Source organism: Harmonia axyridis, chromosome 7 (assembly GCF_914767665.1).
Source record: "Harmonia axyridis chromosome 7, icHarAxyr1.1, whole genome shotgun sequence".
Classification (NCBI taxonomy): domain Eukaryota; kingdom Metazoa; phylum Arthropoda; class Insecta; order Coleoptera; family Coccinellidae; genus Harmonia; species Harmonia axyridis.
The window spans coordinates 1,165,889-1,187,327 of NC_059507.1; the positions used below are offsets into that span (position 1 = coordinate 1,165,889).

The 21,439-nt window shown below is 32.2% G+C and overlaps 5 protein-coding genes across 16 annotated transcripts in view; 3 read left to right on the plus strand and 2 right to left on the minus strand.

Annotated features, from left to right (window-relative positions):
* Nucleotides 1-5,297, plus strand: part of LOC123683871 (SH3 and multiple ankyrin repeat domains protein 3) — a 124,529-nt gene extending 119,232 nt beyond the window's left edge. For 10 of the 12 annotated variants that reach the window (XM_045622840.1, XM_045622834.1, XM_045622833.1 and 7 more), the window contains 4 exons: nt 323-577; nt 1,806-2,025; nt 2,087-2,343; nt 3,263-5,297. In XM_045622840.1, coding sequence (XP_045478796.1) covers nt 323-577; nt 1,806-2,025; nt 2,087-2,343; nt 3,263-3,561 — 1,031 coding nt within the window. In that variant the 3' untranslated portion in view covers nt 3,562-5,297. The remainder of the gene's footprint in view (nt 1-322; nt 578-1,805; nt 2,026-2,086; nt 2,344-3,262) is intronic. The other 2 variants (XM_045622844.1, XM_045622845.1) reach the window with 1 other exon arrangement.
* A 1,318-nt stretch (nt 5,298-6,615) lies between these two features.
* LOC123683873 (dehydrogenase/reductase SDR family member on chromosome X) lies at nt 6,616-9,231 on the plus strand. Its single transcript, XM_045622847.1, has 6 exons — nt 6,616-7,022; nt 7,643-7,750; nt 8,047-8,220; nt 8,304-8,511; nt 8,612-8,813; nt 8,941-9,231. Exons 1-6 carry the CDS (start codon nt 6,848-6,850, stop codon nt 9,133-9,135), a joined length of 1,062 nt encoding a protein of 353 aa, XP_045478803.1. The 5' UTR covers nt 6,616-6,847; the 3' UTR covers nt 9,136-9,231.
* Nucleotides 9,232-9,428: 197 nt separating this feature from the next.
* LOC123683876 (ras-related protein Rab-30) lies at nt 9,429-11,279 on the minus strand. The gene is made up of 4 exons (XM_045622851.1): nt 11,004-11,279; nt 10,764-10,947; nt 10,551-10,702; nt 9,429-10,434 (listed from the first exon to the last, which is right to left on the minus strand). Exons 1-4 carry the CDS (start codon nt 11,172-11,174, stop codon nt 10,333-10,335), a joined length of 609 nt encoding a protein of 202 aa, XP_045478807.1. The 5' UTR covers nt 11,175-11,279; the 3' UTR covers nt 9,429-10,332.
* Nucleotides 11,280-11,636: 357 nt separating this feature from the next.
* Nucleotides 11,637-12,924, minus strand: LOC123683875 (40S ribosomal protein S3). Its single transcript, XM_045622850.1, has 4 exons — nt 12,767-12,924; nt 12,223-12,589; nt 11,992-12,149; nt 11,637-11,837 (listed from the first exon to the last, which is right to left on the minus strand). Exons 1-4 carry the CDS (start codon nt 12,794-12,796, stop codon nt 11,664-11,666), a joined length of 729 nt encoding a protein of 242 aa, XP_045478806.1. The 5' UTR covers nt 12,797-12,924; the 3' UTR covers nt 11,637-11,663.
* A 334-nt stretch (nt 12,925-13,258) lies between these two features.
* Nucleotides 13,259-20,743, plus strand: LOC123683874 (Krueppel homolog 2). Its single transcript, XM_045622848.1, has 5 exons — nt 13,259-13,660; nt 17,473-17,657; nt 18,830-18,897; nt 19,055-19,188; nt 19,656-20,743. The coding sequence occupies exons 1-5, from the start codon at nt 13,500-13,502 to the stop codon at nt 19,891-19,893; spliced, it is 786 nt and encodes a 261-aa protein (XP_045478804.1). The 5' UTR covers nt 13,259-13,499; the 3' UTR covers nt 19,894-20,743.
* Nucleotides 20,744-21,439: the final 696 nt, after the last annotated feature.

Sequence of the window (21,439 nt, forward strand, 5' to 3'; positions counted from 1 at the left end):
TGTGCGTATTCATTTCGTTCATAATAAGAATTGTAACTCATTTCTTTAAATCGTTATATATCTCATTTTGTTAAAGTGCAAAGATTTACCAGAATGGAATATTCAAAATAATAATGATATACCAAAAGATCATCTTCAAATGATTATTCAGAAGTTCATAATATGTCTGAACATTTTTCTTGCTTTCCCATTTTCAATTGTATGAAAAAGCATGTCCTATCAAATCTGATATGAATTTCTATAACCACCAAATTATGTATATTTATTGCTTCGCATATATAAACAAGCATGTACATTTCATATCACATCATTTTCATTATAGGAATAATTTCATCCTTCAAACCATCAGCTAATGCCAAACTCTATGCCTCACCTGAAGACATGAAACAGGTGGGATATAGATCAAAAAGCCTTCCTTCTCATTCGGCAAGACCTCAAGTAAGAAAATCACAAAGCATGAGATCTAATGCTACTTTCAAGCCGACCTGTACAAGTTCGCCGCCAAATGAACCTCAAGTCAATAAAAACAATCCCTATGCTCAACCGATACAAACATCGAGGTCGAATTCATCCGCAAGTAAGTATCTAGGATAAATAAATGGAGAAAAACACGTCACTCGATAAGTCCCGCGTACAGATGGCACCACCTGTGCTATCGTTCTCGTTAGTACCTAACTTCAAAAGGTTAGAAGGCAGTATTCACTATTTTGTGTGCTTTGGTCGAAATGGTTGCCTAATTGCTCAACACTGATCAAAAGCAACAACTAATCGTCGACTCTGTACGCTGTTTGGAGCTGTTGGCTTGGCTAGCCAGCTCATTCTCCAGATCTGGCTCCCAGCGATCACTGGTTTTTTGCAGACCTCAAAAGAATGTTCCGGAGAGAGAAATTTGGCTCTAATGAAGAAGTGATTGCCGAGATTGGAGTCTATTTCAAAAGCAAAGACGTATCTTTGTGCAGAAAAGGCAGTAAAAGGTTAGAGGAGTGTTAGAGTAGGTACATGTATCAGTTTGAAGGAGGTCACGGGACTTATTGAGTGAAGTGTTATGAATTCGATATATTCCTCCATCAGTGTGTGGTTTTTAGATTGATAGGTAGATTATCACAATGTTTTATTATAAATTCAGCGATGGATGATAGCATGATCCTGCCGAAATATGGTTCCTGGTCCTTAAGACTTATAAATCAGCTTTCAACAGTCCCTTATTTTGGAGTAGAAAAACTATTATCTTCCGAGACTTTCTAATTTGAGCATGCTCAACGCGTACCGTTCATTCAAAAGGGCTGAAATTCCTTCGAAATCATTTATATCGGAACACGAATAAAAATTTCTTCGAAATCGTACCTGTATAACTCGAATTTCATCAAAATCGAACACAAAAAACCGACTTTCACGTTTGCCCATTAACAACGTGCACCCTGTATCTGGAAATGCTGCATGTCTCGTAAAGTCAATTGTCCTTACAAAGATGAATAGGCTGCTTGTGACAGAATTGCAAAGCAGATGGACATCTGTTTGTTTTTTCTAGAATCTTTTCAGATGGCAAGGTCAATTGCTCCCAAGTCATGTAAATTTCTTGCTTTTAGCTTGCTGGCAGAACCACTGAATAATTTTCAAATGCTTATTATGACCATAATTGAATCGAACACTGTGTAATGATGCAGTTACCCATGTACCGATGTAGCTGAGCAATATTTTTGTTATTTACAGCTCATGCTGGCCCTGTATATACTAAATCATATTCGAAACTTATATTCTTTCCGATTCCATCAAAGAAAAAGATACAATACTTAAAATCATTCCAGGTATGAAAGATAGACTGAGAAAAATACCTACCAGTAAATCAGCTTCAAATGTCATGGTCACATCCCCTGGAGATACGCCATCCATTCCGGAACCTGATTACAGTTGTAGCGAGTCGGAAGGTGAATCTGACGAGGAGAACAAAAACAGCTCGAGTCTGGCTTCTAGGTTAACAGCGGTACAGCTGCAGCCGGTGGAAAACAGTGGAAACAGCAATGCAAGGTAGAACTTCACAAGTTAACACTTCGAATTAGTTCAAATGTCATTTATTTGGTTTTTTTAGTGGAAGCAGTTCTGGCAGCAGTTCAGTTCCTCCAAGTTTCACCGCGGATGAAATACAAAAAGGTAGATCGATGTTGAAATCGTCCAAGTCTTATCCAGAAGATTTCTTGAGAAGAAACGAGTCTGACATAAGGGTGGAAGACGGTGACAATAGTTCTTCAGGTGTCAGTTCTGACCAAGAAGCTCATAGCAATATGAACTCAGAATATCCCGAAAGAATGACCAATGAATTACCAAGTTCGAAAAAACACCTCACAGGTAAGAAGAACTTAATCATTTTTTGAAGGGTAGTCACAGAACATATCGCTCTGTCAAATCGTCACATTTCTGTGTTTTCGGATCTTGAATACTGTGGTTAAGATTGTTAATTGGCAAAATCTTACTTTGGGTTTCGTAAATAAGGAAATATGTTCTTAATTTCAAAACTGCAGATTCGATAGAGATGAGTTTGGATTTAGAATGACAATTCAAAGCCTCATCCGAAATTTTATGTCGATTACCAGAACCATAGAAAAGTCAAGATGAATCTCGACGAAAAATTACCCAATATTTCCGTGACTACTGGACCGAAGGAGTTGAGATGTTGATATAAAATAACGATTTCATGCTCCGTGCAAAATTTCACGCTCACATCGTCAAAAATTCAAGAAAAATATTGGAAAAGAATAACTTGATATTCCCGTGATCATAGATTCGAACGGATTCGTGCATATTTCATCAGGACCATAGAAAATTCAAGGAAAACATCGGAAAAGAAATACCCAATATTTCTGTGATTATTTTGATTGATAGAAATCAGATTTTGCTTGTTTTTAGATAATAACTATGTCGAGCTTAGTGCAAAAGTTTGTGTTTTTAAAAAATGCAACCCGGAGATCAGAAAAATCAGGAAATTATTTACGTGAAGTCATTCTAACGACATAAAATCGGATCATTAAATTTTCAACCTTGAAGTGACAAAATAATCCCCCATTAAGAGTTTCTTCAACACGAATTATCCCTAAGTAGGCGATAATAAAGAGTTTACTTCAAAAATAATGAACCACTGAAGTTTCCATTAAATTTGGCTACCTACAATTGAAGGCACCGTTTAATGGGGGATTAATTAATTTAATGATGGCATTATATTTTAATGAACGTTGTCGCAACTGAGTGTTAATGTTTCTTCTTGTTTCAGGATTATTTACGAAGCAATCTAGTCTACCTGTTAAATTTCAACCACCGATAACTCAAGCCTCAGCTGGAAAAAAAGAATTCCGACTTCCTCCACCTCCAGAATTCATCGAGTCAGAAACTAACGTTGATGCTGCTAGCACCCTAGCTGTTATAGCACCCATAGCCCCTCCACCACAGTTCAGCGACGATCGACGAGTAACTAGAGTTAGAATAGTGGGAGCCGTTCCCAAAGATGCTCCACCACCCGCAGCAAAAACTGCTCAACCGAACCTAAAACATGGGAGGTTACATAGTCAATGAGAGGAGAGTTTAACGGAATAGCCAAGGTTGTGAAAAGAACAGTATTTCAAATTTATGGATCTGAAAGTTGATATTATACACATGACATCATTATTGTACTCGTCAGTTTGTCGTTTTGGGTTTCGGTGGCCTTTGTTGAAGTTTTTGTTCCGGAAGTCATTGAATTCAAGAAATGGAAAGAGATAACAATGTTCACATTCCACGTATAAGCACAAAAAAATGTTAGGAGTGTGTTGCACAGTAGAACCAGCTACATGGAGGAAGCGATCACACTAAACGTAAATACATTCCAAATAAGTGATTACTTACTCATTCCCTGAATCCGTTGTGGGCTTTGAGTTTGAGAAGGCGAATGAACCCAATCCCCGAACCAAATTAAGGTCTCTTGTTGGTGATTTTTATCTTGAAGTAGTATTTTTATGAATGAGAGATAATTTCTACGAAATCAACGTCACACAAGTCCGTCATTTTAATCATTGATCCAATCATCCTGCCATTAATATTTATGCTTATATTTTTCAATATTAATATTGTTACAATTGAATAGCTCAAATTATGTTGTTTGGTATCTTCATAAACGATGATATATCGATTATACTCGAACATCGTGTGATATTTGCTTCATCAACAATTCAGTCTTCACAATGATGGAAGTACTGTGTAGATTAGATATTTTTCTATGTGATATTATAAGATTACTTTGAACATTTTCATTCGACGATGCTTAAAATATCAATGTCTATGGAGATCGTACGATAAAGTTGTTTTAAACTAATTTGTACTTTTTGAACATTTCCAAAAATTACAACACAACTGCTATTACAAATAATGGAAATTTAAAATGAGCTGTTTATCATTTTAAATGCAAAACTCAATTGATTTTTAATCCCGAATTGTTTTGTTGTCCTCTATTTTATTTAAATGAATATGTTCGTATTTTATTGGAATTCATTGGATTCGTAACGGAATAAGAATGAAAAACAATAAATGAATGATTATTGAAGCGGTTAATGAAATTTCATGGTTGAAGAGGCCTAGGTGCGTTAAAGAAAAATGTTCAAAAAATACTCTACCCTTTTTTCTGTAATTTGTAAAATTACTTTGTAAAAAATCTCTGGAATTTTGCTTTCCCTTTTATGTTAAAATGCATGATGTAAATAGATGAAAAATAAATAACTCAATTGGGGAGACAGTATTTGTATGAGAAAATTTGTACAATTACTGTCCAGCGTTTTCATTGAAACTATTCGGTAATAGTTTTAATGAAAATCTAGTTTTTTATAGTCACAGGTAATGAAGCTTGTAATTTATGTTCATTTTATATTCTGTATTTATTAAACAATACCTAATGTAGTTTAAATATTTATGCACATATGTGCTACTTCTAATTGTTATAAGCAACTTGTATAACATTGACCTATTTAAAAAATATAACTTTGTACCTATTTTCTGTTGTTTTTTCCGAATGAAGATTTGTGTCAATCGAGAAAGCAATGCTCAGTCTCACATGTGCTGTTCTCGAATCTCATTACAATTTGATCGTTATTCTTACAAACCAGAAAATGAAACAATTCTATTTGACTGAGCTAATTTTCATAAGTATTACTTTTACCAACTTTTGTAGATTGTTTCACCTCAATTATACCATCTCATACACTTCATAGTTAAAATAAAGTGTGCATGTATTTTGTAATTTATACATAATGTTCATGCAAAAATAAATTGGAAATTTCTAATGTTTTTTTCAATTATTCAGATGAAGAGATTTTTTGATCTGACTAAAAAACCCAAATAAAGCACTTCTTTCTTTACTCCCTTTTTTTAAAAATCCTTCGAGACCAATAACGAAATATCAGACTGGAAGAAGTCTAATTCAAGAGTTAACATTTTTTTCAATATTGTGTTCTTTTTCCACCCTACTGATTTGGGTCTGGACTCTAGACTGTGTTTAATTAAAATTTTGAAGCAAAATCTTGGCTTGATGAAGATTTTCCGGGGTCTACATCAGGAAAATCAACCATCATTGATTAGTATGTAAACAACAAAACAATCAGCTGGCAAGGTTATGGCATCAATATTCTGGGATGCGCAAGGTATAATATTCATTGATTACCTACCTACAAATGTGCCAGACCATCAACAGCGATTATTATATAGCGTTATTGGATCTTTTAAAGGATGAAATCGTTAAAAAACAGCCCCATTGGAAGAAAAAAAAGGTGCTGTTTCATCAAGACAATGCGCCGTCACAAATCAACGAAAACAATGGCAATATTGCATAAATTGGGCTTTGAATTGCTTCGCATCCACCATATTCGCCAGATCTGGCCCCCAGCGACTTTTTCCTGTTCACAGACCTCAAAAGAATGCTCGCTGGAAAGAAATTAAGCGCCAATGAAGAAGTAATCGCCGAAACTGAGGCCTATTTTGAAGCGAAAGACAAATCGTATTACAAAAATGGTGTCGAAAAGTTGAAAGATAGCTATAATCGCTGTATCGCTCTCGAAGGCAACTATGTTGAATAAAAAAATCGAATTTTGCTAAAAATATGTGTTTTACTATGGTTGACCGGGGACTTTTCAATTGGCCTGTTACAAGAACTTTTCACATTAAATTGGGTCGAAAAGATTATTTTTCCGGTTTTTCTGTCCTTTCAGATTCATTTTCCTCAGAAAAGCAGTGATGAAAGGAAAATTTTGTAGCGTTTTTCTTATTGATAAACATCGTGAATTCTACACAACTGTCATTTTTTCAAGAAAGGTGTGAAGATTAAACATACAATTCAATGTTGAAGAATGTTAGCAATGCAAACTTATTATTTGCTTACTCATAACAGGTTTAGATATTCACTATTCAAATATAGAAGTAAATTTAAAACTATAAATTTCGGCGTTCAAAGAAGTTCGTAGGAATGTTTCGTCTAAAACAGGTTTTATTCTTCTTGGACAATTGTTTGAAGTCCTAATTTCACTTTTGAAGATGACAAAATATACAAGTCGCTTCAAATACTTATTTTCAACCTTCACACTATAATCACAATCGATATTTTATTATATCAAGAATTCCTATTGCTTAAATCCCACATAAAGAATATCAGCGGAATCGAGTAGGTGATTCGTAATTTAATTGTCTCGATCAAGCTTGAAAACAACCCAAGCATTAAAGGAGAAAGTTTCTTGTAGTGAAAGTCAACGACGTATCTCAGTAGACAGATGAGTTGGAATTTCAGTTTTCGATCTATTTTTTAAATGTTTTACAATCTAGTTTTTTAAACAAATCGTTGAAAATGATTATATTATGTGGGTGTCTCGTGGTGGTAATTGCTACTATTATTGCAATAGTAAGATCGAAAAAACCAATGGATCTGATTATGGCTGAAGCAAAATATGAAATGATATACAACGCAATGGGTTCTCGAGCTTTAATGCAGGACTGGCTGATGCATCGGAGTAATAAAACAGGTAAAGTACCTCAAAGGAAGTAAATCCTGTTTTATTTGAATAATGATTTTGACTTTAACCTCTAGTTCTAGAATGCATTTATTGATTAATGCATTAAGATTTTGTGACAGAAATGTCAGTTTGCAAATTTCATAATACAATGTTCCCAACATTCCAAATCGAAATTATGCAATCAAAGCTATCATTTAGACAGGACCGCATTCGCTCATATTGAATATTTTAATTATTCCCTATTCTCACATATAATCGGGAATTGTTAGGAACTATTCGCAAAATTATTATAAGCCTAGTCCATTCTAAATAAAGCTCTGACCTCTAAAAATTTATTCAATAGACAATAATGATTAGAAACTGTAAAAAAACAAATTACAAAAAAGGACACATTCCATTTTCTAGCGTGGAAATACTTAAAAATTGGTCATGTAGTATTTTGTAGTGTAAATCTACTTCTATTGTTAGCAGTTTGGAAATTCAATTATCGCAAAAGCAAAAATAAAAGACAATATTTAATATTCCAAATATTTTCTACATTAATGGATCAAGAGAAGGTATTAAAATGATCTAATCAAATATTAAAAGCATAATAAAATATCTACAGGCACTAACAATATTGGTTTTAGAATTGCTACCACAACCAGGGAAAATAGCAGTTATAACTGGAGGTGCTAGAGGCATTGGAGCTGAAGTCGTCAAAATGCTCATGAAATGTGATATAACTGTTGTTATTGGTGAGTTTAAGATGTTTAGAAATAATGCTGATTAGATAATTCAGGCGACATGAACTCTAGATTGCCGATACTTCCCTTTCTTTCCGTTGGTGGCGCTATATCATGAAATGGTCTTATTTTCAAAGAAGCGACAGCGGGAAACTTGAAAGCCATAGGAAACCGAAATATCGGCAATATCCTTCAAAATAAGAGAGATAAAGTCACTAAAAGTCGCCTGCAATTTTATCTTGAACTTTTTCAAGAGAACATGTAAAAAATTTGTCAGATAGAGAGAATAAGGAATATTATGTTTTCAGGTTGCAGAAATATTCAGTCTGCCGAAATGATGCTAAAGAAATACAGAGACGAAGAGATAAATACAGGAAATATTGACCCAATTCAGTTAGACATTAGTTATTTAGACTCAGTTAGAAATTTTGCTGCTGAAGTGACTAAAAAATATCCTAAAATCAATTATTTGATCAATAATGGTGAGTTACAGTGCTTCAGTGCCATATATTATTATAATTACGAAAAAGGAAAGAAATTTAAAAAAAAATGTTTAATATTTTAGCTGGAATAATGTTTGGACCCCGAATAGAAACAAGAGATGGATATGAATCACAGTTTGCTACTAACTACCTCGGACACTTTTTCTTGACTCATTTATTATTTGATTCTTTAAAAAAAGCAGGAGATGAAAAATGTAACAGTAGGATTGTGAATGTGTCTTCATGTGCTCATTTAGCAGGCGACATAAATTTTGAGGATATAAACTATAGGTGAGATTTTTTCTGTCTTGGCTTTACCAAGCATTTTTTTCGAAAATTGTACAAATTAAAAGTATCTCAGTTTTTATATCTGTTGACAATTTGTTTATAGGTCAAGATATATTTCTTCAGAAGCTTATGCCCAGTCAAAATTAGCACAAATACTCTTCACAAACTACCTTGATGCATTATGCAAAAGAAATGGTTATCATGTTCAATTACATTCCATACATCCCGGAATTGTAAATACTGAACTATTTGATGGTACAAATCTGAAGAACCTAGCACCTTGGTTGCCTAATTTGATGTTCAAGGTCAGCATATTCTAGAAAATATCGTCTTAGGCCGGCCACACACTATCAGATATACCTGACAGGCCTACCTGATAGTGTGTGGCCCGCATTATGACAGTTTATAAAAATTAAATATCTTTATTTACAGACACCAGAACAAGGAGCTATACCAATAGTTCATGCTTGTTTATCTTCAGACCTAGAAGGAAAAGGTGGGACCTATATTAATAACTGCAAAATATTTCCAACAAGTGAACTAGCAAAAGGTGAAGAATTGCAACAAAAATTATTTGATTTCACCAATAAATTGATTGGGGTTGAAAGATTTGGAGAAACCTTGTGAAATTTGAAGAGGAGAATATATAGATATAAGGCATTAGGTACGAATACTTATCATACGAATTGTTAAGTTTGAAAAAAAAATTTTAAAAATTAAAAATTCTTTTTATTTACCTGCACAAAAAGGTAGAAAACCTGATATTTTTCATTATATTAATTTTTCTTCGAACATGTTACCAAACAAGAGAAAGGCCCATCTACGATAATTTATTTAAAGTTAATTATTTGCTTATAGAATTATGACTGTATTTGGAGGACGAGGCAAACAGTAGATACTTTAAAAAACTAAAATCGTAATGAATTGATATGGTTTTAATTTTCAATATTTTATTACAATGCTCATTATCTTTGGCAATATGAAATACAACAAAGAAATTTACAATATTAAAGATTGAACTATACCTCCACCACAATTATATAGATAAAAGCTGCCATATTATTTACTACACATAACAACAAATAATTAAATCAACATTTAAAATGGGGTTCTAGAGAAAATCCAATAAAAAAAGAAAATATCTAAAACCTCAGTTAACAGACAAAAATAGTGACTATAAGTACAAATAAAACTTTCAACAAAAGGCATCATATTGAAGAGTAAAGCTTCAATCAATAAAAACAATCCACTTTTACTTGGGAATCATTAGGACACATACATATATTGTTCAGATAGTTCATCTAGTATATTTTTGGAGCTACGAAGGCAGACTATACTATTCAAAAAAAAAAAAACATTTACACCTTGGAAAAAATAAGAAATATCAAGTTCTTGATAAAATTCAATCTTGCAAGTTCATATGCTCCTGGATAATATCGTTATATAAAATAAGAATAAACAAATATAACAACCAGCGTCATAGTAAATATAAAAGAACTAGAATTGATTCTTCAATACAATTCGATTTAATAATAATACATCTGTCGTTCCATGAACAAAATATGTTCAAAGCAAATCAAAAACAATATACTTAATACAACAATACTTCTAATAAAGCATGTTGAAAGAGATCACATATGAGGATAGTAATACGAATAAATGCTCCAAATCAGTCTCAAGAGCAGTCAACCGAAATAGTGTCATTATCATATGAGAAGGTTTTTAGTTCGTAAATTTGATACATAAATAATGAGTTGATATAAAATTAAGTACAAATACATTAAAGCTTTCAACTCAGTAAAGAAGTTTTTGAGAGATTTACTATTATTGCAGTTTACTACAGCAATTTGATTCCCCAACAGAAGTTGTGCTGTCTTCAATTATGGTAGTACCATCATATTTAGGAACATCCCTATTTCTAGCTTGCTGAAATCGAAGGAAAAATATGCGAGTTTTTTAAAAATTTCGGTTGATAAACAAAAAATATGAAATGTAACATCAATTATAAAGAACATAATTATACAATGGTAATATAAACCTACCTTGATCAAGTCAGTTGCAATTTGGATGAATAATGTTTCAACGTTTTCAGCCTCTTTAGCTGAAGTCTCTAAAAAGTACATATTGTTCCTCTCAGCGAATTCTTCTCCAACATGAGTTGGAATTTCCCTGTCTTCTCTATCAATTTTATTACCTGAAGAAAACAGAATGTTAAGTGTCAATTAGCAAAGAAACATAATGTATCCATTACTTACCAACTAATACCCTAAGTACTTTACTACTAGCAAACTCTTCTATTTCTCGTAGCCAATCTGGTAAACAGTCAAATGTAGGCTGGCAAGATATATCATAAACTAGAATCAAGGCATGGGCTGATCTATAATAACTTTGAGTGATAGATCGGAATCTTTCTTGACCAGCAGTATCCCATATTTGTAACTAAAATGTATAATTTAAAAATCTCATGAAACAAATTTATTATATTCAATTCATACTTTGACTTTTTCATTATCCACTTCCACCGTTTTTATCATGAAATCGACCCCAATAGTTGCCCCTTGACCTGGAGGAAACAATCCCTGAGTAAACCTCCGAACAAGACAAGTTTTTCCAACTCCTGCATTTCCCACGAGTACAACTTTGAAAAGAAACTTATAGTCGTCCATTTTAGTGAATCATTTTGCTCAATAAAACAATATTGTTCCAAACATGAGAATTAAAAGGATGTAAACCAATTTGAAATGTCAATTTTCAAGGATGTGAGGTTATGAGAAAATGTCTAGTATAAAAAACAGAAATAGTTTTTACGAATTTTCAGGATATTTAAATTTTTGATTTCAAAACATATAAATTCAAATATTACAAGAAACCAAAAATTGTTTTCATATATTTTAATCATTTTTTCTTCTCTATTACAAATTAATTGAACAGGGTTGCCAATCACGCTCAAAACATGTTTTGAATGCAACTTAACAGAAATAAAACTTATTTCATAACTGGAAAATATCACCCAATTTTTTGAAATGGGAAATCATTTCTTCAATTCGCTACTGGCTATTTCAAATAGCTTTTCCAGAAATAAATCATGTTTATAATGTGATGGTTTAAATAAGAGTAACTAGTTTTTCAATTTTTATTTTTTTAATATAAAATAATTACATCTCTCCTAGAGCTCCTACAGCAGGTAAGGTAGGTACAGCAGGTTTAATTTCACTGCTGGGACTTGCTGGTAATACCTCTTCTTTAGGCTCAACAACGTTAACGTTGTCGGGCAACTGTTTCTTAGGTCCGTTCTTGCCAGTAGGATCCCAAGGAAGCATAATTTTTACCTGCAAAAATATCAATTTTAATATCAAATAGATTTGGTTTTTACTTGATAGAAATTCATTATGGAATAAAATAAAACTTTTTGCATACATTTTTGATTGTGCTTACTTCATGATCAACAATCAACTTGTAAAATAATAAGTGATTAGAACATACCTTAATTCCCAATACACCTTGTCTGAGAAGTACGTGACGAGTCGCTGTGTCAACATAGTCATTGCATGGGTCTCCCGAATGCACCATCAGTCCATCTACGAATTTCATGCTTTTCGCACGCTGTCCCCTCAATTTTCCGGAAACCACAACTTCACATCCTAGAAGGAAAATTCATTAAAAAGAATGTTCCATACAAATACATTTCTGAGAGTGAATTGACAAAATAGATACCTTGAGCCCCACATTCCATAATGTAACGAAGAACACCATAACAAGCCCTTCGAACTGCCAAACCACCAATGAGTTTGAATCTAAGGGATTCTGCTTGTGCTATGGCGCATAATCCTCTAACGGCAACCTTTTCAACATAAAGTACAACAGCTCCTTCGGCGAAGTTGAACCTTTTTTGAACGACTGATGTTAACTCCCGAATTCTTCTGTTTTTGTCTCCAAGAACTCTGTCGGTTCTGGTAGCCATAATAATGATCTCAGTCTTGAGAGGAGTAACTCTGACTTCGACGCCAGAGTATCCATCTTCAGACAATTCACGAGTTAAGAACTCATTCAATTCAGCTTTGAAGACGCCGTCTCCAACGAACTGAAAATAAATATAAAATGCTGTTAATTCATGTTTGACTTATCGACCATGTGGTTACACGAAGGTTAAGATTAAATTTATATCTCTTTACATTTCATAACTTGAATCAATAAGCGATAAATAATTTAAATTAATTTATCTAGAAAGCAAAATATATTCCAATTAAAAAAGCTTTACCTTTCGTTTTTTCGAAATTGGATTCGCCATTTTAATGTATTAACGGGAACGTCGTAACGCTGTTGAGAAAAGGGACTAAAAGATCATAGACTTGTCTATAATGGAAGGTAACTATATTTGACGTGTGTGTGTCTATGACATAATACACAGAATACGTGATATATATTGATATTTTTCTGCTAAATTTTTCTATTTGATTTGATATTGGAAATTCTAAGTTCAAAACTTCTAATAATCAGACAATAATCAGAGATATGTAACATCTGATGAAGACCTTATAAACTAGATATTTTAAAAGTAACCAAACACATATTAAATCTCAGTTTAGGAATACTGAGCAAATTTGAAATCCCATTTTTTATAAAAAATAATATTAACTGCAAAAAATTAACCATATAAGAGGTAACTGAATCGCTTATTAGTTCAGTTGTTCAGTAGTTGTATGTTCTAAAAAGGGGAAATTTTAACATTGTCAAAATGTCGTGTCACATGTCAACATAATTATATTGTCATTCAAAGTAAATTATCCGAATTGTGAGTGATCAATTCAGTCGTTTACTGTTGATAAATTATTGGGGATAACACACTCTTTTGTTGGAATTTTCATTCAATTAAACCGTTTGATTTTATTTTTAAGTACAACAGTTAGCTTTCTTTTAGTGAGCTGGTAAAAAAAAGCATTGGTTGAAGTTCGAACTTTGCGCCCTATAATAATAAATTTTCTTTAATTAAAATGGGTGATGATGCTGCTTCGTCCGATACGACCAACAGGAGAGGAGCTAATCTAGATGCCCTAAAAGTGCATATTTTAACCCACAAAATTGATTGTGCGCTATGGGCCATACGAATGTCCATAATAATCTTCACCTTAGGATATTTCATTCCAATATTTGGGTGAGTTTATGATCACTTTCACAAAGTAATTTGAAAATCAATTTTCTAATGTTCAAGGGGGACAAATTTTTGCTCAAAAATATTATTAGATTTATTCTGATTTGGTCTAATTTATCTGTACCTATTTATCTTTGATTTTTTCTGCATGTTTCATTTTTATTCTCAATTTATTTCAAGAAATACTCCACCTTCTTATTCAAATATTAGCGAATTTTTCTTATATAATTAATATGTTCTCTTTTGAAAAACATTTTTTCCTCTAGAATTCAGTTTAGGTATCATCCAAATAAACAACTTATATGACTTCTAAATCACTAGAGAAACATTTTTTCATTCAAATTTATATATTCGCTTCTAATTGAGTGACATTTTTAAAAAAATCATGATTTCTAAGAGCGAAAAATAGAGAAATAAAAATTATTGCGAAAAATAGTTGTATATAATTGTTTTTTCTTTTTACTTCTCTCGATGTAAGCTTCTCTATCACAAATTTCAATTCAATAATGAACTCAACAACCTATAACACAAATCGAGAATAAAAAGTCAATTCAACCAGGATAACTAAAATCTAATTAGACTTTGATGTAGATTTTGAATTATTTGTCTAATGGAATAATATTCATCCATGTTTGTTTAATTCATATATTATGTGGTAATAATAATAATTTTACGCGTGAAGAGCGTACCATTGCAAGCCTTGCCATTAAAAAAATTCAATGTTTTAATAGAAAAATTATATATTTTATATAAATTGGTCTATCATCCTTGAAAAACATTGTGACGTGAGAATTAATTGAGTTTTTGCGATAATTGCTTACAATTATATACCTATTTAGCGTTTTAGTATATTTGTTGGTTCTTCAATTACTTACTAGGAACTTTTAAGTTGAATGCTATTGGTTCTACAGAAATGCCCTAAAATTTCTCACGAAGGTTATTCACATCCATAATCAGTAGTTGTTTTCATATAAAATATATGCGTAAATTTTTTAAAAAGTTAGGCTGTTATATTCGATTATTCATATATGAAATATTGTAATCAGGAACCAGTTTAAAATTGTCTGCTAAATGCTAAAAATCGAGCAACTAAAAAATCCAAAAATAATTAGCAAACCCAAAACATGTAAAGGTATCATAATAAATTCAATATGGTTTCATGTTGTTCTTATCTTGTGTTCTAGGTTTTTTCCAAATACTTATTATTGGAAAAAATAAACCAAATTATGTTCGTAATTCAAAGTTCTTTACGTTAGTTATAAATGAGTTAAGTACTAGATAGTAGATGGAACGCAAAGTATAGTAAATTTCATTTCTCCAAGTTGTTCTTATTTGATCTTTGGCGAAAGGTTTCTGAGAAATTTTAAGATGGTATATTCAACTCCGTTTGATTCAATCTAAATAGAAAGTCATTACACAATAAGCAGAGAAAGTTCTTCATTCACATTCGATGTCCTGCTTATAACGCACTGAACAGTTTATTTTATATTTTTGTTTATAGGCTAACATCCCAAGGTTATGAATATTCATATTCACATTTCATATCTGAAAATTCATAATTTTCCGGTTATCTGGTTCTTCATAATCATATCAATGGTTGTGAGAACACATTTCAAAATTTCGCACGAATTTTCATTATAAACCGAATTAAACTGAAAACGATTTTTCAGTGTCTAATATTTCTGTGAGATAATTCCCACAGGAAGAATATTAATATGAAAATGGGTTGAATATGCCGACGATTCGAATGTTTATTATAATCGCAAAACACTGATCTAACAGGCCAATTGAAAGTCCCCGTTCTACCATAGTAAAACCTTATACTATGGTAAAACATATTTTTTTTTTGGCAAAATTCGATTTTATTATTCAACATAGTTGCCTTCGAGGGCGATACAGCGATTATAGCGATCTTCCAGCTTTTCGATACCATTTTTCTAGTACGATTTGTCTTTCGCTTCAAAATAGGCCTCAGTTTCGGCGATTACTTTTTCATTGGCGCTAAATTTCTTTCCAGCGAGGTCTGAGAACAGGAAAAAGTCGCTGGGCGCCAGATCTGGCGAATACGGTGGATGCAGAAGCAATTCGAAGCCCAATTCATGCAATGTTGCCATTGTTTTCATTGATTTGTGACACGGCGAATTGTCTTGATGAAACAGCACTTTTTTTCCTTAAATGGGTCGTTTTTTAATGATTTCAACCTTCACACAATCCAATAACGCTATATAATAATCGACGTCGATGGTCTGGCCCTCTTGGAGGTAATCAATTAATATTATGCCTTGCGCATCCCAGAATAATGATGCCATAACCTTGCCAGCTGACTGTTGTGTTTTTCCTCGCTTTGGATTCGGTTCATCGCGTGCAGTCCATTCAGCTGACTGTCAATTGGACTCCGGAGTGAAATGACGAAACCATGTTTCATCCATTGTCACATATCGACGCAAAAATTCAGGTTTATTGCACTTAAACAGCTTCAAACACTGCTCAGAATCATTAACACGTTGTTGCTTTTGATCGTTTGTGAGCCCGCGCGGCAACCATTTTGCACACAACTTTCTCATGTACAAATATTCGTGAATGATATGATGTACACGTTCAGATGATATCTTCACAATGTCTGCTATCTTGATCAACTTCACTCTACGGTCATTCAAAATTATTTTGTGAACTTTTTTGATTTTTTCGTCGGTTACAGCTTTTTTTGGGCGTTCACTGCGTTCGCCGTCTTCAGTGCTCATTTCACCACGTTTAAACTTAGCATACCAATCAATGATGGTTAATTTTCCTGATGCAGACCCCGGAAACTCTTTATCAAGCCAAGATTCTGCTTCAACTGTATTTTTTTCCTTCAAAAAGCAATATTTTATCAGCACACGAATTTTTTTTTCATCCTTTTTCAAATAACAAAAGTAGCTACACTCACAATGCTAATGGTCGGACTGTTGTCAAATTTTGACACGTATAGTTTGAAGGTTGGTACTAACTAAAAATCATATGGATTTAATACATCACCGCCATCTGTGCATCAGACCGGGGACTTTTCAATTGGCCTAATACATAACTGTAAATTATTTTCATCAAATAAATCACTTTTTCATTCACCATTTTTCCCGATTCGGCTCAAGTAAAAAATTATTACTTTCTCTAATTCTGTGGCAAATCCGTTCATTTTGTCATACCTTGTAGAAAGGTAATATCTCAGTTTCACACAGATTTCATGGTTATATTTCATTATTATAGGTTGGTACTCGGAACTTTCCTGTCACGGGTTTTTCTATTATCTGTCAAACTTGTGATTCAGAAAACAGTTCTGCCAACCAACATTTTTAAATTACTAAACGATATTCATGGAAATACTTCATTAATTTCAATAAAAATTCAGTGAATTAGGGAAAATAATGTGTAATACTTGTACAAACTAAAACTAGTTCATTCAAAAACTTGCCACATCGTTTCACGTTTTAATTTTTAATTTTTTTTATTATAAATTACCATTAAAAAATGATTGAGTGATTTTTGGATTAGCACTTTCATACAGTTTTATGGATAGGTGATGCTATAACCATTAGAAGTAGAAAAAAAATTATAATTGAATATGTGAATACCTCTTGGTGAGAACTTCACAATAAAATTAATTTCATTCCGAAGGATCATGTTGAAGCTATGAAAGAAAAACAAATTCTTCACCTTTTCATCTGAACCGAATCTAGGAAAATGAAAAAAGTGTTTTATTTAATGAGATGTACACCTTTAAGACTTATTTTTTACGAGTTTATTCTTAATTGTTATTTATGAGATTATTTTTGTTGCAGGAGTTCCCAAAGTGCCTATAATAAGGCCTTAGTCGCCAATGCTGCTGTTAGTGCTTTGAGGTTACACCAAAGAATTCCACAATTCCAGTTTAATAGGAACTTCTTTTCGGTGTTACTTCTAGAAGACAGCTGCCATTATCTTTTTTACTCCATCATATTTATGTATGATGTTCAGCCAGTAACACGTATCCTTTTACATTATTGAGTATAAGCAGATGTTATTCGATCAAGAGCAATCGAAGAAATGATTACCTTTCGACCTTCAGAAAATGAGGCTGAATAATAAATATAAATATAATAAATAGATCATATTTCTGAAAGAAACGATTTATTGGAAAAACGCAAGGTCATACAACTGTATGATAACTTAATTACTCAATTTTTTTTCAAAGTGTACAAGCGTAAATGATTTGTCATTACTTCCAGCCAGTCAACATTACTTTTTCAATTTTTTTGACATCGTTATAACTATTTATATGTGCCCAAAGTTCAACTTATCCCAAGTTGGCTATTAGTTAATGAACGAAAACTAGTACGTGAATTAATTATGATATGTTTTCGATCATCATTAATTTCAGTCTGGAAATGTTTGAATATTCTAGGAAAAAGTCTCGTGTAGTTCTAATTTTATGCAGAATAATTTTATACAGGGTTAGAACTATTTAGAGGGGCACTACAGGGATATCGAAAACCGTTAGAGATACAGGGTGGCTTGAATTATAAAAAAGTTGCGTTATTTAGGGATTAGTGTGTTGGTGTGAACACATCTGAAATATCTCCATTGGTTCCTGAGATATCTCGAAAAAACTAAAAATCGAGATTTTTTTTTTATAACTCATTTGCTTTTGGAGATAACTTTACGAAATTTGGTTTATAGCTATTTTCCAATGTAGATATACTTATGATGTCTTCAGATTTTTTCTGTTTTCCAGTGTTTCAGAGACGCGATAGTCAATTTTTTTTCTTATGGACGCCATATTGGTTTTCCTTATGAGGTGATAAGGAAACAAATTACGAATTCAACAATGTATCACACTCTACAAAAATATCGAGATCTACAAATTGAAATTTGTACACTAGCTTCATAGATTTGTAGTCGACACCTAACCTAAACTTAGTTGCTGAAAATGTTACATTGACTAATAAGAGTGAAAATTTCTCTTTTGGTTCTTTTCTTTAATAAAATCTTAATTTGTGGCTAAATGAAAATTTTATATATCAATCTTCATACGAAGTTTCTTTAATATTTTCTTATTATTATGATATTGTTTTGGACTTCACAAATAATTTCATTCACACCAATAATCTGTTTGTTCTCTTGTATTATTTGAATTTATATTTTCCTTAACAAGAGCAGTTGTCCTGATGCCGATTGCATTGTTTGCCATATTACATTCTGCAAGCTATTCTTTGACACTCCTTGATGTAAGTATTTTTAAATTTTCCTACTTTATTACTTCAAATAAGATTTAACGATATTTTATTGAGATAACATACTTCTATTTATTATTTCCATAGCTATCATAATAGTTTGTGTTATAGTTAAAAGAAATTAAATATTCAACTTTCTTTTTCTTTTCAGACTCTGGGACAAAACTCGTGGTGGGGCGCTAGGCTCTTGATTTCATTGATAGAATTCCAGTCTTTGAACATTCTACGATTAGTTGCCTTTGTCGAAATCATATTGATGCCTTTCTCGATCTTACTGATATTGTTGTAAGTAGAAACAAGAAATAACTATTTTACTTTTTTTTATTAGTAGTTAGTTTGCCAAAAACATTCTTTTCTCTAATTCTGTGGCAAATCCGTTCATTCTGCCATTCATATCTCAGTTTAACACAAATTTCATGGTTATATTTCATTATTATATGTTGGTACTTGGAACTCTCCTGTCGAGGATTCATCTGTCAAATCGTGATACAGAAAACAGTTCTGCCAACCAACATTTTTCAATGCAAAAATCACTAAACAATATTTATTGAAGTAATCCATTAATTTCAATAAAAATTCTGTGAATTAGAGAAAAAGTGGCTTGTTTTTGTATTTTGAAGAAGAAGAACTTGTGGAAAAAGATTAATGCCCTCTGCACTAGTAATTCAAATAACTATTTTATTAGGGAGTATTTTTTTTGAGAAATTCTGAAGGAAATTATAAAAAGTTATAATGCATTTTTTTTTTAACAGAGGTAGGGCTAGATTGATGACACCCTTCATCTACTACCATTTCCTCGTCCAGAGGTATACGTCAAGAAGGAACCCTTACACGAGAAACATGTTCCGCGAATTGAGAGTTCTATTCGAATCTACAGCGGCTAAGCCAAATTTACCCGGAGTGCTTAAATCTGCGCTCATGACAGTAGTGGCCTTTACCAGTAAATTAGCACCTCCAGTACAACAAGCTCCTCCTGCAGCAGCCCAGTAAAACATATTCGAAATTAACAAATTTTTTTCTAGTATAACACCCGTGTGCATACTTGTTATCAAAGAATAGAACTTGTAGCTCTTTTATTTTTACGATTTTTTCACCAGGATCGTTTAACAAGCGTATCAATTTGATATTTGCATTTATCATTGATTTTCCGTTACAGTTTCGACATATTTCAGATGCGAAAGAGATTCTATTTTTCGCTAGATAAAAAAAAAGAGCTATCGCTCTATTCAAGTAATAAAAAACAGTTGGGTATTTTTGTGTCGATCAAATTTGTCACATTGGAATTTTTTAAGGTATGATGAATATAATTTTACACCCCAGTGATGTTCATTATCGGACTCGAATGAATCAAAATGTGACTGATAATTGATTATTAAATTTTGTAATGAGTAGAAGTTTGCCTCATTGTTATAGAATCTGCACTTTTTATACTGAAACATTAATGAACTCTTATAATATTCACTTATATAATTTTTGTACAATTTTTATGGAAATTTATGTATCTTAGCAGTATTTCTCGTATGGGTTAGGGGGGTTGAAGAATTGTAATTTTTTTCATTTCTTTATGGAATTATAGAGAATATTTTCTTCGAGATAGACATCCAATTCATTTCATAAATTATAAGAATTGATGAGATAATACAACTTCAAAACCTAGAACAACTTTCATGTTTTGTTATTATATTTATATAAATCTACAAGCTTGCAATGAATCCTTTTTTTTTTTTTGTAATTTACGATGTTATGTTCTTGATTACTTTCGCAGAGTGAATTGGTCCTGTGAGCTTAAAGATGGTATGTTATTTTGTTGTATTTTGAATAAATTAAATGGTTGATGATATTATATGCATTTTCTTTCTATTAACTGGTAACCCAATTAGCCAAAAAAAGTATAAACAAATTTAAAAACAGGCTATTGATCTAAACTCTGGAAAAATTCAGAGAAAAAAATTTTTGGCATGAAAATTTAATACAAAGAAGCAACCAAATACGAATCTGCAGTTTGCAGAAGCAAACTGCAGGACTTCCTTTGAAAAAAAGTAGGTTTGATCGGAGAATATTTTTTCCGATGAATCTTAATTCTCACGGTCTAGATGACACATTAGTGTTTTTCAAAATTTCAATTTAGTAGAAAATACAGTGACTTTATTATTTTCGATTGGCTGAGCCTAAATATGGCTGCTTTTTGTTTAAAATCTCCATTTTTTTTTAAGGGTGCTTGGTCTTTTCTCTGATGGCCAAAATCAGTAGTTTTTAAACAGGGCAAGCATATATTTACATGTCCCAAACTGCGATATTCCCTTGAATACATTCCGAAAAAAAATATTTTTTTTTAAGAATTTTGGCTGAAAAATGTTGGCGGATCATCCTCAAAATATGACATCTTGAAGAATTTTCCATACTGAATACTAACCCGCAATCAGTTTTTTTAACATAGTTCAAAACTGAAATATTCCCAATTTCACAAGAAAATTATGATTTAATTATGTAGAAACACTTCTCTGCTGAGAATCGATACCTACTTCGGCATCTACGA